Source organism: Chiloscyllium punctatum, chromosome 26 (assembly GCF_047496795.1).
Source record: "Chiloscyllium punctatum isolate Juve2018m chromosome 26, sChiPun1.3, whole genome shotgun sequence".
In the NCBI taxonomy this organism is placed as follows: Eukaryota; Metazoa; Chordata; class Chondrichthyes; order Orectolobiformes; family Hemiscylliidae; genus Chiloscyllium; species Chiloscyllium punctatum.
Window position 1 is genome coordinate 69,740,861 of NC_092764.1, and position 13,677 is coordinate 69,754,537.

A 13,677-nucleotide genomic window follows, 5' to 3' on the forward strand; every position below is an offset into this window, starting at 1 on the left:
CTACTGAATTAGTTTAAACCCTCCCAAAGAACTTTAGCAAATTCTGCCCCACCCACCTCCCACCAAGATATTAGTATCCCTCTGGTTCAGATAAAGACCATACTGTCTGTAGAGGTCCCATCTACCCCAGAATGAGCCCCAATTATCCAGGAATCCAAAACCCTCCCTCCTGAACCATCCCTGTGGCAACACACCAACCATCTCTCTCATTCCTACAGAACCTCCTATCTGTCCGCCTAACTAGGGAGTCCCCAATGACTAATGTACTGCTCCTCTTCCCCATACCCTTCTGAGCAATAGGGACAGACTCTGTGCCAGAGACCTGTACCCCATGGCTTACCCCCCGGTAAGTTTCCACCCACCACCAACAGTATCCAAAGCAGGATACTTATTGAGGGGGATGGCCTTAGGGGTTCCCTTTCACTGCCTGCTGGCTGCCTTTCCGTCACCTGACTGTAACACGTCTGCCTTCTTCGTGCACCTGAGGTGTGACTACCTCCCTTTAACTCCTCTCAGTAAGAGACAGCTTTACTCTATCTAATCCTGTGCTGAAACCATCCTGTTGGGGATAGTGTAGAGACAGCTTTACTCTGTATCTAACACCACGCCATACCTGCCCTGTTGAAGATGCTGTACTTTCAGTTTGAAAAAGTAGAGGCATCTTTCCTCTGTATCTAGTCCCTGTCCTGGTAGTGTTTGATAGAGAAAGATTAGGTTAGATTCCCTACAGTGTGGAAACAGGCCCTTCGGCCCAACAAGTCCACACCGACCCTCTGAAGAGTAACCCACCCACACCCATTTCCCTTCTGACTAATGCACATAACACTATGGGCAATTTAACATGGCCAATTCACCTGACCTGCACATCTTTGGACTGTGGGAAGAAACGAGAACACCTGGAGAATGTCTGTCTGGAGTTTGCACAATCACCCGAGGCTGGAATCAAACCTGGGACCCTGGTGCTGTGAGGTAGCAGTGCTAACCACTGAGCCCCCGTGCCACCCAAGTATAGCTTTACCTTGTAACTTTTAGTTTAAAATAAGAGTATTACTTTAAATTTAAACAAGTTTAGATGACTTAATTTCAGTTTAAAAGTATAGACAAACTTTCGGTTTCAGTTTGAGAGTCAAGGAAGCTTTACTCTGTAGCTTACCCCATCCTAAACCTGACCTGTGAGTTTTTGACAGAGACTGTGGGAATGAAGTTTTACTTTCAGTTTAAAAGAGTAGAGAGTTTCACTCTGCATTTAACCTCCTGTTGTCCCTGTCCTGGGAGTTTTTGAAGGGGGAATATAACAGATTTAATTGCTCCTCAGTTTAAAAGAGTAGAGAAAACTTGACTCTATACCTAAACCCATGCTATCCCATCCTGGGAGTGTCTAAGGGGGAAATATTTTCACTTCACAACAGATATGACCAGAACAATATTCACCAAAGTCCTTTCATTTTTAAGCAGTTCATATAGATAATGGAACAGCCCCAAGAACAAAGACACATCTTGTCTGGTTTGAAGACCTTTAATTGATCCTTAAAAAAGGTATTTGAATTTATTTATCTCAAACATAAATTGTTGGTCTTATATGATTTCAATCTGAATTCTAACTAAATCAATATCAAATTGGAAATCAGGTACAAAAGAAAGTCATGATTCATTCCTGTTTCATTTCTCAATTCCTCTGTAACAAAATGAAATGCATAATTTCAATCCTGCGTCACAAATGAACAGACATTAAAAAAAAAGTTTACTTTTCAGGCCATTCCACTCCCATAATTGTCCGTAATTGCTTTTGGTCCAGTAACTAGCCATTTTTTTCTTGGAGCAAAGGTTTGTTAATAAAAAAAAATTGAATTCTTTATAAGAAGACTGTCTTTTTAAACTTCAGGAGCCTCGGAGTTTGCAAACAGATTAAATGTAATTGGATAAAGCAGGGGACTGGGGCTAATCTATTTGGTGCTAAGAGCCAACACAGACATGGCAGCCTGCACAGCCTCCTGTGTCCGGTCTCTGGGATATTTATATTAACTGTACAACTGCCAAACCCTGCTGTGAATGGTCTACCTTTTCTGGATTTAATAAGAACAAAAGCTCATTACACTTCTGGCAAACAACATCCTACAATCTCACACTTTGTTAATGTGTCAGAGATATTCCTTCAGGCAACCTTCACGACACATCTGGACTGCAATGGGAAATACCTGCGATGCCTCCAAATCCATTGAAGCACTATATAAGATTATTATGTAAATGCACAGCCACAAAATAACCAGCTGACAAATTCAGCACCCCAGCTCTTCATCGGCAGTTATTACAGGTTCAGTGCTGGCAATTCAAAATCAGGGGGGAGACGCGATCAAGAATCAGAAAGATGCTGCAAAAATTGAAAGAGAGTGCCTTGCCTTGGCTGACCCTTCTGCTATGTTCACTGTTGTGACTAGACACCGATTGTTCCAACCATATTATGATGGGATCAAAACACAAAAATACTTCTGCTCTAAAATATACAATTTATACACTTTAAATACACAAAAAAAAATTAAATGCCGCAGCTCACTCTTGCTCTGCACTGTCTGTATATGAAAAGGAGAGCGGGAACCAATTCCATTACAGAAAGCAATGGGTCAGCATGACCTATATCCCTAAGATGCGTGCCCGTGATTCCCACCTCCTCAGCACTGAGCCCAAAGAGTGGAGTTTAAAACAAAAAAAAAACTGATCACCAACAAGTTTGACACAGGATGAATGAACATGTGGCTCAGGTGCTGGAAAAGCAAGGTGCTGGGGTTTGTGGCAATGTAACTTACAGAAAGTCAACACCTTCAAAAAGGCCTGGAAATTGCAACTAGTGAAGCAGATGTGCAGACAATCATGGGGGAAAAGGCCTCATCTGTTCCTTAAGGGATTCCTTATTTCCAGCCACACATAACAAAGGAACAGTCGACAACAGATCAGATCACTGCTCATCTGTCAAACTTTCAACTGTTTTTTCATTATTGTCCTGTTCTCTTTCATCATGCTGCAGGCTCCACAAACAGGACCCCTGACCGTGGCGCGATTACTGTCCCTTCGGGTATTGAGGGGGGTGTTTTGGGCCCAGTGTACGGCAGAAACCTGTTCGGAGCTGCATGCTGCTGGAGGGAGAGAGGTGTGAACGCCTTTAAGAACAGGGAGTTCCGGTCCAGCCAGTAGACCCAGAGGTTTTTTGTTTGCCCAAAGGAGTATAGACATTGTTTTAGAAGATGGCAGCTTTACAATGGATACACAGCAGACAGGTAGAAAGGATGGTCAGCAAGGAGGGGAGAGGAATGGGCAGAGAACACAAACAGAGTGCAATCTGATTCCACAGCTGACACTAACATATTCCATCAGCCATTTATTGAGGCTGCTCAATAAATGGCCACAAGAGCAGGCTAGTGGCAAACGCTGAAAGACATCGAGACTAGGCAGAGGGGAACGTTCATGTGAAACGCAGTCAGACATAAAATAGGTGGTTACCGGGCCAATTCTGACTCACCGGGCTCTGTGTGACCTGGGAAACACGGTCTCCTTATAGCTAGCCAAATTCTAAAGCAAAGGCCACAACATCTGTGGTTAGAGATTTCAACAAATTGTTGGAAGTGGGAAATTGAGCATCTACAGGGCAGGGGAGAACAGCTCTCTCTCCCTCTCAGCAATACACAACTCGTAGCAGTCACCAGGTTTCCCTTGTACACTGGCCCCCAAACACAACACTCGATGCCCAGAGGGGTAGCAATCCCACCATATCGGAGGTTCTGTTTGTATGAATGGTGCCAGGATTTCTATATACTCATGGTGCATCTTCACTCTTGCGTGATATAGGGCAAAGCCTGACCCCATTACAACAAAGCGAGTGTGTCAAGGACAGGGAAATAAGACAAAAGGCAGCAGTGAATATCTCAAACTGCATTAAAAAGAAACACAGCTGTGGACCAAGGTCTCAGCAATAACCTCAAAAATTAATTTTATAAAGTGTCCAGTGACCAAAAATGAAGATGACGCTGGTAAGCTCTCAGGGAATCGCTGCTACAAACCTTTCACGCAGGTTACATCTGAGGCAAGCTGGTCAGTGTTTAAGAACGTGAACAGCCCAGTAGGAAGGAATGAGTTGAATGAGTTTGAACTCCATTAATAATCCGTGGCCCTCCCCTTCACTGTGGCATAGAGTCCTCAGTGGCTCTGTCAGCAACATGCCATAGCTCATAGCAGGTATTCCAAAGTAACTGCAAGGCACTGAACTGATCACAGTTTCAAAGTGAGACTGTTCCAACATTCCCCAACACTTCAGCTGGTTATCGGAGTCTCTCACTTGGAGCAATGACTACATTGAGAGGAATGAACCTCGATGGAGTACATCTAGTGCTTACTCGCTGCACTGCTCATACAGGGCTGATTGAGATAGCCAATGGGAATCTCTATCCTCAAGAGCTATCGAATGGCTGCCCATGAGTTGGAGACAGTGCTGGTTGTGACTCCAGTGAGGGAGGACAATACATGACAGCTCCAGCCTACCAATGGGATAGCGCTGGTTTACGTTGTGCTCTGGGTAAGCAGGTGAAGCCTCTGTTTCAAGATGGCAGTATTGAGCACATCAAGGAATCTCGGCAGGTTTCCCCTGAGCAGCAGTTCCATTGGCACAAACTGCAGGACCTGCAGCGGCCGGTCTGGCTCGCAGTCCTGGAGCTGACGCACGCGCTCACTCAGCCTGGCCAGGAACGCCGTGACGTCAGCGGGCGGGCGACGAAAGCCAGCACACAGCAAGACAGCAAGGGTTCCGAGGGCATCCGACGAGGTAGGGCAAACAAAGTCCAGCGCTCGGAAGCAGTGCTGCAGCACAAACAGGAGGCCAGCCGTAAAGCGGGTGAAAGACGAGAGAATGGGGAGGATGAGCGCACCCCCATCTCGACAGTCCTCAATTGCATGGAGCACAGCATCGAGCAGATACTGCTGGTATGAGAGCTCCCCATCGTGAAGAACAGTGCAGCGAGTGGGAAGCAGGGAAGTGGCCTTCCAGTAGCGGAGCTGGAAGCCATTGATCAGCTTCATGGTTGGGAACTGCTGCAGCCTCATCATCACAAGGCAATCCACCGGCTGACTACGGTGGTCACAGAATCTCCCCGGCCGCTGCTCCGCCATCAGGGCGGCAAGTTCAGACAGCACCAGCTCTTCAGAATAGACACTGCACGAGTCACAAGGGAGCGCGACGGTGCCGCGTGCTGCCCCACATCCCAGCACTGCCTCCTCCATTATCCGCTGAAGCTCCACGTCACAGAACGGAGAGCTGACCAGCCTGCTGAGCCTCCTGCCTTCCAGGATGTACCAGGACTGGCAGTCAGTACCACCCTGTGAATCCCTCAGGGTGCAGTTGGCCTCCCGGGTGGCAGTGCAGTGCTGGTCCACCTCAGGGCCGAGGGGGCTCTTACGCATCCTTTCCTGCCAGGCCAGGCCGGCCAGATCCATCCTGTCATTGTAAGAGCCGGAGTGCAGTTTCTTCTTCTTGTGTGCAGATAACCGGCCGGCCAAGCTCCAGCCAGCCTGTGACCTCTTCACCAGCCAGTCCTCTCGGGCCAGGCGGCGCAATTGGAACTGCCGCAGGTAGAAGTCGGCAGCGCAGTCCCGCTTCTCCTCCATCGCCTTGACCTCCTCGGTACCCATCTTCCCAAACAGCCGAAGGTTCTCCCTGATCGTATCTGTCTGACACTTGTGAAAGAAAAAGCAACATTCCTCCAGCTGCTTTAGGAAAGACTCCGGAACAGCAGTCCGGACAAGGTCAGATTTCTGGACGACGTCCGGCCCAAAGCTCATCCCCAGCTGATCAAGGTACCTTCCCACGGCATCCTTGCCCTTATACTCAAGGCAGACCACATAGACTTCAGAGTTTCCTGACTTGCTGGTGCCTGGCTTAAAGACACTAACTTCTCGAAAGCAGCAGTTGAGTAGGTAAAGCAGGCAGACTGAGCAGCGCTCAAACAGGGTGAACATCTTCAACACAAAGGAGCCCTTCGGGCCGAGGAGCATCAAGGCTGCAATGGTCTCACAGTAGTGCAAGGGAGATACCAGAGCTTCCTGCTCTCCAGGGTTGTCCTGGCAATCAAAGCTCCCATCTGCTGTCACCAGGTGGACTGTCACATTCTGAGTTAATTCCTTTAACCCCTGAAGACAGTCGTGGGCCATGATGTCCCCTGTGTTATCAGGACCAAAATACCACCAGGGCAGCGTCGCAGCGATCAACCGGTCATCCATTATCATCATGCCAGTGTCATTGCCTTCGTGGTAGGGGTTGAGGGTATTGGCGATCCAATTCCAGTCACACGGGATGCGGTGAGACTTGAGGTAGTGGTTCAGACTGGCAATGAAGGCCCCAGGGGCCTCGCAGAGGTGCACAGAGTTCAGCTCCCCATCCTGGAGTGCCTCAAATGGAAGCAAGGGAAATGTGCACAGGATCTCATGAAACTTGCACCAGGCCTGCGTGCACAATTCGGCATTCATAGTGCTCCGAACCACCGGGATGACCTTCCCCGCCCGGTTGGTGAAGGCCGTGTGCTCGTGCCACTTTTCCAGTTCCTTGTCACTCAGCTGGTTCTTCACATCGTTAAGGGACTCCTTCAGAGCCTGCAGCCTCTCAGACTCCTTTGTACTAACCTTCCCAACCTCAGCCAGACACCAGGGTTGATCAGCAAGCTTCTGAAAGGTGAATCTCTTGTTGAAAAGTTTCTCGATCTCGTCAGGAATGGGGAGGCTCATCTCCGAGCGGTCCAACATATGCTCCACGTGTGGCCGTTTCCGACTTGCCCACTTCTTTACTTTGCTGGGCTCCATCGGTCTGCAAAAGCAGAGATTAGAAGTATCACTGTCATTTTAATCTTTGTACTACTTTCTAGACCCACATAAGCAAAAGATAATTACCAAAATTCCCAGTACCTCCAAACAATATACCCCTCCCTTAAACTCTCAAATTCAACTGTTGTTTTTTGTATTTCCTAATGAATTGCGGACATTTATCAACTGATCGATTTCTCAAGACGAGCTTGTGACCCAAGAAATGACAGGCTGTTCGACCATATGGGGCAGTGAAATTGAATCTGACCGTGTCCGCACAGCATGGATTTCCACTTGATGCACTGGCCAGTCAGAATGAATGCTTTTACCCTCACATCCCCTCAGAACCGTGAGGATGTTGTAAAACTTGACAGGGCTCTGATAAGATTTACAAGGATTTTGCCAGAATTGGAGAATTTGAGCTTTAGGGAGAGGCTGAGTAGGCTGCGGATGTTTTCCCTGGAGCGTCGGAGGCTGAGGGGTGACCTTATAGAGGTTTATAAAATCATGAGGGGCATGGATAGGATGAATAGACAAGGTCTTTTCCCTGGGGTGGGGGAATCCAGAATTAGAGGGCACAGGTTTAGGGAAAGAGGGGAAAAATACAAAAGGACCTAAGGGGCAACTTTTTCATGCAGAGGGTGGTGCACGTATGGAGTAAGCTGCCAGAGGAAGTGGAGGTAGCTGGTACAATTACATTATTTAAAAGGTATATGAATTGAAAGAGTTTTGAGGGATATGGGCAAGCGCTGGCAAATGGTTTGGATATCCAGTTGGCATGGATGAGTTGGACTAAAGAGTCTGATTCTGTGCTGTACATCTCTATGATACTGCAGTGCTTACTGAATACCCCTCACTTAATGACTCCTATCCCCAAGATTTGGAGATGCTGGTGTTGGACTGGGGTGTACAAAGTTAAAAATCGCACAACACACGAGGTTATAGTCCAACAGGTTTAATTGGAAGCACACTAGCTTCCTATCCCCAAAACAGGGTCAAAGTGTGACAGACAGAGCAAAAAGATGAGAATCCCAGGCGGGGTTAAGACGACACGGGAGGGAGGAGAGAGTTGGTGGATCATCTTATGGGCTGGGAGCATGTCTGAAGAAGGGGGTATCATAGATGGGAAAGGGACAATTAAGGAGAAGGAGGTGTAAAGGTTCAAAGAAACAAAGAACAGAGGGGGAGGGGCAGGGGGAGGGGCAGGGGGCGGGGGAAGAATACCCAGGGAAGTGGAATGGGGCGCATCCCAGTGAAGGAGAGAGAGTCTCAGGCAATGAGACGTGTCCCAGGAGGGAGAGGGGGTATCCAGGGGGCGGGGGAGAGGAGAGGAGGTGGAGGGGGTGTCCAGGAGGACGGGTTGGCCCTGGGGGGCGGTGGGGTAATGTCCCCCCCAGAGAAGGGGGAGAGAGGCGGTGTCCCGGGGAGTGGGTGGATATCCCTGAGGTGGAGGGCGGGGGGGGGGGGTTATCCCGGGGGTGAAGGGTAATGTCCGGGAGGCGGGGACAGGGACACAGGGGTAAACGGCCGCGAAATCCGAGCTATCGGTCTGAGGAAGCCGCCTACGTCGTACACGCTCCGGCTCCAGATCCCGGTTCCGGCTCTAGGATTCCCTCAGCAGCAGCGTCCGCTGACTATCAGCTCCCCCCGGTGTCACGGAAAGGCCTTCCGGACAGAAACAACAGCTGAGAGCAAACCACACCCACAGGTCACACAATCCTCACACCGGAGCAAACCCCGCCCCCAGGGCCTAGATAAACCCCGCCCCCAGGGCCAAGACAAGCCCCGCCCCCAGGGCCTAGATAAACCCCGCCCCCAGGGACAAGACAAACCCCGCCCCCAGGGCCTAGATAAACCCCGCCGCCAGGGCCTAGATAAACCCCGCCCCCAGGGCCAAGACAAACCCCGCCCCCAGGGCCTAGATAAACCCCGCCGCCAGGGCCAAGACACACCCCGCCCCCAGGGCCAAGACAAACCCCGCCCCCAGGGCCTAGATAAACCCCGCCCCCAGGGCCTAGATAAACCCCGCCCCCAGGGACAAGACAAACCCCGCCCCCAGGGCCTAGATAAACCCCGCCGCCAGGGCCAAGACACACCCCGCCCCCAGGGCCAAGACAAACCCCGCCCCCAGGGCCTAGATAAACCCCGCCCCCAGGGCCAAGACAAACCCCGCCCCCAGGGCCTAGATAAACCCCGCCCCCAGGGCCTAGATAAACCCCGCCCCCAGGGCCAAGACAAACCCCGCCCCCAGGGCCAAGACACACCCCGCCCCCAGGGCCTAGATAAACCCCGCCCCCAGGGCCTAGATAAACCCCGCCCCCAGGGCCTAGATAAACCCCGCCCCCAGGGCCAAGACAAACCCCGCCCCCAGGGCCTAGATAAACCCCGCTCCCAGGGCCAAGACAAACCCCGCCCCCAGGGCCAAGACACACCCCGCCCCCAGGGCCAAGACAAACCCCGCCCCCAGGGCCAAGACAAACCCCGCCCCCAGGGCCAAGACAAACTCCGCCCCCAGGGCCAAGACAAACCCCGCCCCCAGGGCCTAGATAAACCCCGCCCCCAGGGCCAAGACACACCCCGCCCCCAGGCACTAACCCCGCCCCCCGTTCGGTTATAAACCCCAACCCCAAGACAGACACTAACCCCGCCCCAGGCACCAACCCCACCCCAGTCCGGTTAAAAACCCTGCCCCCCAGTCCTGACACAAATCCGACCCCCAGACACAAACCCCGCCCCCAGCATGGACACAAACCCCGCCCCCAGCACGGACACAAACCCCGCCCCCACCACGACTCAAACCCCGCCCCCAGCACGCACACAAACCCCGCCCCCAGCTCAGACTCAAACCCCACCCCCACCACCTCAGGGAACAACCTTCCCAACACAAAGCCCAACAAAACAAACCCCACCCCCACCAACATAAATCCCACCCCCACCATCTCAGGGAACACCCCATTCTCCCCCACAACAAATATGCCCCATGCTCAATCCAGGGAACCTTCCACCCCCCCCCCCCAACCCCCCAGCTCAGGGAACATCCACCCCAACAAACACACTCCCCTCACAACCCACTCCCCCCCCAGCCTCACAAGCACTGGAACCTCCCCTCACCTCACAATCCCCAGCCCCCCATGTCGGGCACTATCTATTCTCATCAAACACACAGACCTCACCATGGGTTGTGTTGGGAAGGTTGTTCCCTGAAATAATGTGAGTGGGTTTTGAGTTGAGGGGCATTGTTCCCTGAAATGGTGGGGGTGGGTTTTGCGTTGAGGAGGGTTTTTTTTCCTGAAAGGGTGGGGTAGGGTTTGTGTGGTGGGGGCTTGTACTCTGGGGTGCATGGAACACCCCAAAACCTCTGCCACCCCAGAACTCACAGCTCCCCCTCCATTCACAGACCTTCTCCCACTCCCCCTGTAACCGCCACACCATTCAAAACCCTCCTCAGATTCCCAGCTTCCCCCAAAGCGGTGAGAAGATGGTCCTGTGAGACAGTGCCACATCAGTGTTCACCTTACCCACATACCTGACCACAACCACTCATTGGCATGAAGCCAAGCCTTTGTTTGATAATTCATTCATGGGATGAGGGCTTCAATGGCTATTGCCCATCCCGAATTGCACAGAGGGCAGTAAGAGTCAACCATGTTTCTGTGAGTCAGGAGTCACAAGTAGGCTAGGACAGATAAGGATGGCAATTTCCTTCTCGAACAAAAGAAGTGGATTTTTTCCCAACAATCGATGATGGATTGACGATGATCATTAGGCTCTTAATTCTAGATATTTTAAATTTATTAAATTCAAATTCCACTATCTGCTGTGGCTGGAATCAAACCCAGATCTCCAGAACATTACCTGAGTCCAGTAATAATGCTACTAGGCCATCACTTTCCTTGAATAGTTACTATCTATCAGATACAAGAGTATCTGATAGGAGAGTGTTCACTCTGAATGTTCCTGGAGTTGTCATATGATCAAAGGCATATGGTGATGTTGTGAATCAGATGTATCTCACGGGATCATTCCCAAAGTACATCCAATGGCACTGTGTCCCACTGGCTGCATCATATGACATCCCAAAGCTCGCTTTGAACCATTTGGTTTCACCCTTCCACAATAACAAATCTACAATCATCAAGTACGACAGCTTGCATTTAAATAGTGCTTTTAATGGAGTAAAACATTACAAGCTGATTCATGGGAGCATTTTCAAACAACCTTTACTGCAGAGTCATAAAGGGAATTGTTGGAACAGGTGTCAGAAATCTTGGTCAAAGAATTACATTTGAAGGAACATCTTAGAAGTTACAAGTAGAGAATTTTTAGGGTTTTAGGTCAAAGCAGTTGAAGGCACTACCACAAATATTAGAACAAATATGATCAGAGTTGCACAAAAGTCTAGGTTGTAGGGAGGACAGAGATGCTGGAGTACATTACAGAAAACATTCACAGAGCAAGAATCAATCATTTGGCTCCTCAATACTGCCTACCATTCAGTAAGATTATAGTCAATCCTCTACCTCAATTCCACTCTTCACCATATTTCTTTACTTTTCAAGGTCAAAGTTTTGACTATGCCAGACTTAAAAGCCTCAAAATTCACAATCCCCCAAGTTAAAGAAACCAAAAGAAATTCACAACCATCTGCAGAAATTTCTTTTCATTCCCATCATAAATGGTTAATCCCTTGTCCTAAGGCTGTGCTCCTCTGTTATAGATTCCTAAGCCAGGAGGAACAACCTCTCAGTATCTACTCTTTTCAGATGCCTTCAGAATCCTGTGTGTGTCAATGAGATAACCTCACATTCTTCTAAACTCCAAAGAATATAATCTAATTGAACTTCTCATTGCCAAAGATCCTTAGACAGCATCTTCTAAATCCACGACCACTTCCATCTGGAAGGATAAGGACAGCAGATACCTGGGAACACCACCACCAGCAAGTTCCCCTCCTTGCCGCTCATCATCCTGAATTGGAAATATATCAATGTTCCTTCTCTGTCGCTGGGTCAAAATCTTGGAATTCCCTCCCTGAGGGCATTGCAAATGCACCTTTAGCATTTGTCCAACAGTGGTTCAAGCAGGCAGCTTACCACCACCTTCTCAAGGGGCAATTAGAAACAGGCAATAAATGCTGGCCAGCCAGTGATGCCCATATCCTATGAGTGAATAATTTTTTTTTAAAAAGGATAACCTCTTTATCCCCGGGACCACTAAAGTGAACCACTCTTGTACCATCTCCAACTCCACTACAGCCGTCCTTAAATATGGAGATGAAAAGACAGGAATAGATCAAAAACAGCCAACATGGTTTTGTTAGTGGGAGGGCATGTCTGGGCAGAAGTGGATACTGCAGATGCTGGAGATTAGAGTCAAGATTAGAGTGGTGCTGGAAAAGCACAGCAGGTCAGCATCCGAGAAGCAGGAAAATTGACGTTTCAGACAAAAACCCTTCAGCAGGACATGTCTGACCAACTTGATTTAATTTTTCTGAGAAGTGATCAGATGTGGACTTGCAGGCAATGCTTTGGATGTAGTCAACGTGGATTTCAACGAGGCTTTTGATAAGGTCCTGCATGGGAGACTGATGGAGAAGGTAAGGGCCCATAGGATCCAAGGGAATTTGATTAATTGGATCCACGGTTAAGTAGCAGAGGGTGGTGTCGAGCGGTGTTTTTATTACTGGAGCCCGTGTCCAGTGGGGTCCCGCGGGATCAGTGTTGGGACCATCGATGTTTGTGGTATATATAAATGAGTTAGACTAGAATATAGGAGATTCTGGATTAGTGGTGCTGGAAGACCACAGCAGTTCAGGCAGCATCCAACGAGAAGCGAAATCGACGTTTCGGGCAAAAGCCCTTCATCAGGAATAAAGGCAGAGAGCCTGAAGCGTGGAGAGATAAGCTAGAGGAGGGTGGGGGTGGGGAGAAAGTAACATAGAATACAATGGGTGAGTGGGGAGGGAATGAAGGTGATAGGTCAGGGAGGAGAGGGTGGAGTGGATAGGTGGAAAAGGAGATGGGCAGGTAGGACAAGTCCGGACAAGTCACGGGGACAGAGTTGACCAGTAAGTTTTCAGATGACTAAAATTATGATACAAAATAATGAGAAAGATAGCTTTAGATTACAGGATGATATAGACTGGCAGTTCAGTGGCAAATGGAATTCAGACCAGATAAATGTGAGGTGATACAATTGGGCAGGACCAACAAGAACAGGGAATACATGGTGAACAGTGGGAAGCACCAAAGATTAGAGAGATCTTTGTGAGCATGTCCATTGGTCCCTCGAGGCTATAGAACATGTAAATAAAATGGTTAAGATGGCAAACGGGATGCTTGCCTTTATTAAGTGGACTTTAGAGTTTAAGAACAGGGAGGTTGTGCTGGAACTGTATAAAGCATTGCTGGACCACAGCTACAGTTCTGGAATCCACATTGTAGGAGGGATATGACAGCCTGGACTGGTGAGTTACAGTTACAAAATGAGATTGGACAGACTGGGATTGTTTTCCGTAGAGCAGAGGAAACTGAGAGAGGACATGATTGAGATGTATAAAATTATGACAGGAGATACCTTTCCCCTTGATAGGGGGATCACTGACCTGGGGCATAGCTTGAAGGTAAGGGGCAGAGGATTGAAACAGATATAAGGAAAATGATTTTCATCCAGTCAGAGGCTGGATACATTCCACAGAAGAGGGTGGAGAGTTAAATGGCAGGCAGCCCACCAGCCGCCTTGACTCTTTCTGAGCAAGTGGTAGAGCATGAGTCTCAGTGGAAGGTGGGTCCAGATGCGAGATATTGCAGAGAAGATGGCGGCACTTACAGAGTGAAGTTCATT

At 49.4% G+C, this 13,677-nt stretch overlaps 1 protein-coding gene across 5 annotated transcripts in view; it reads right to left on the reverse strand.

Moving 5' to 3' along the window:
• Positions 1-1,179: 1,179 nt before the first annotated feature.
• cmtr2 (cap methyltransferase 2) overlaps positions 1,180-13,677 on the reverse strand; it is a 48,083-nt gene continuing 35,585 nt past the window's right edge. Inside the window, exons 1-2 of one of the 5 annotated variants that reach the window (XM_072547581.1) lie at positions 8,408-8,497; positions 1,180-6,838 (exon numbers count right to left, since the gene is read on the reverse strand). In XM_072547581.1, the coding sequence (XP_072403682.1) occupies positions 4,546-6,834 (2,289 nt within the window). In that variant the 5' untranslated portion in view covers positions 6,835-6,838; positions 8,408-8,497 and the 3' untranslated portion in view covers positions 1,180-4,545. The other 4 variants (XM_072547580.1, XM_072547582.1, XM_072547583.1 and 1 more) reach the window with 4 other exon arrangements.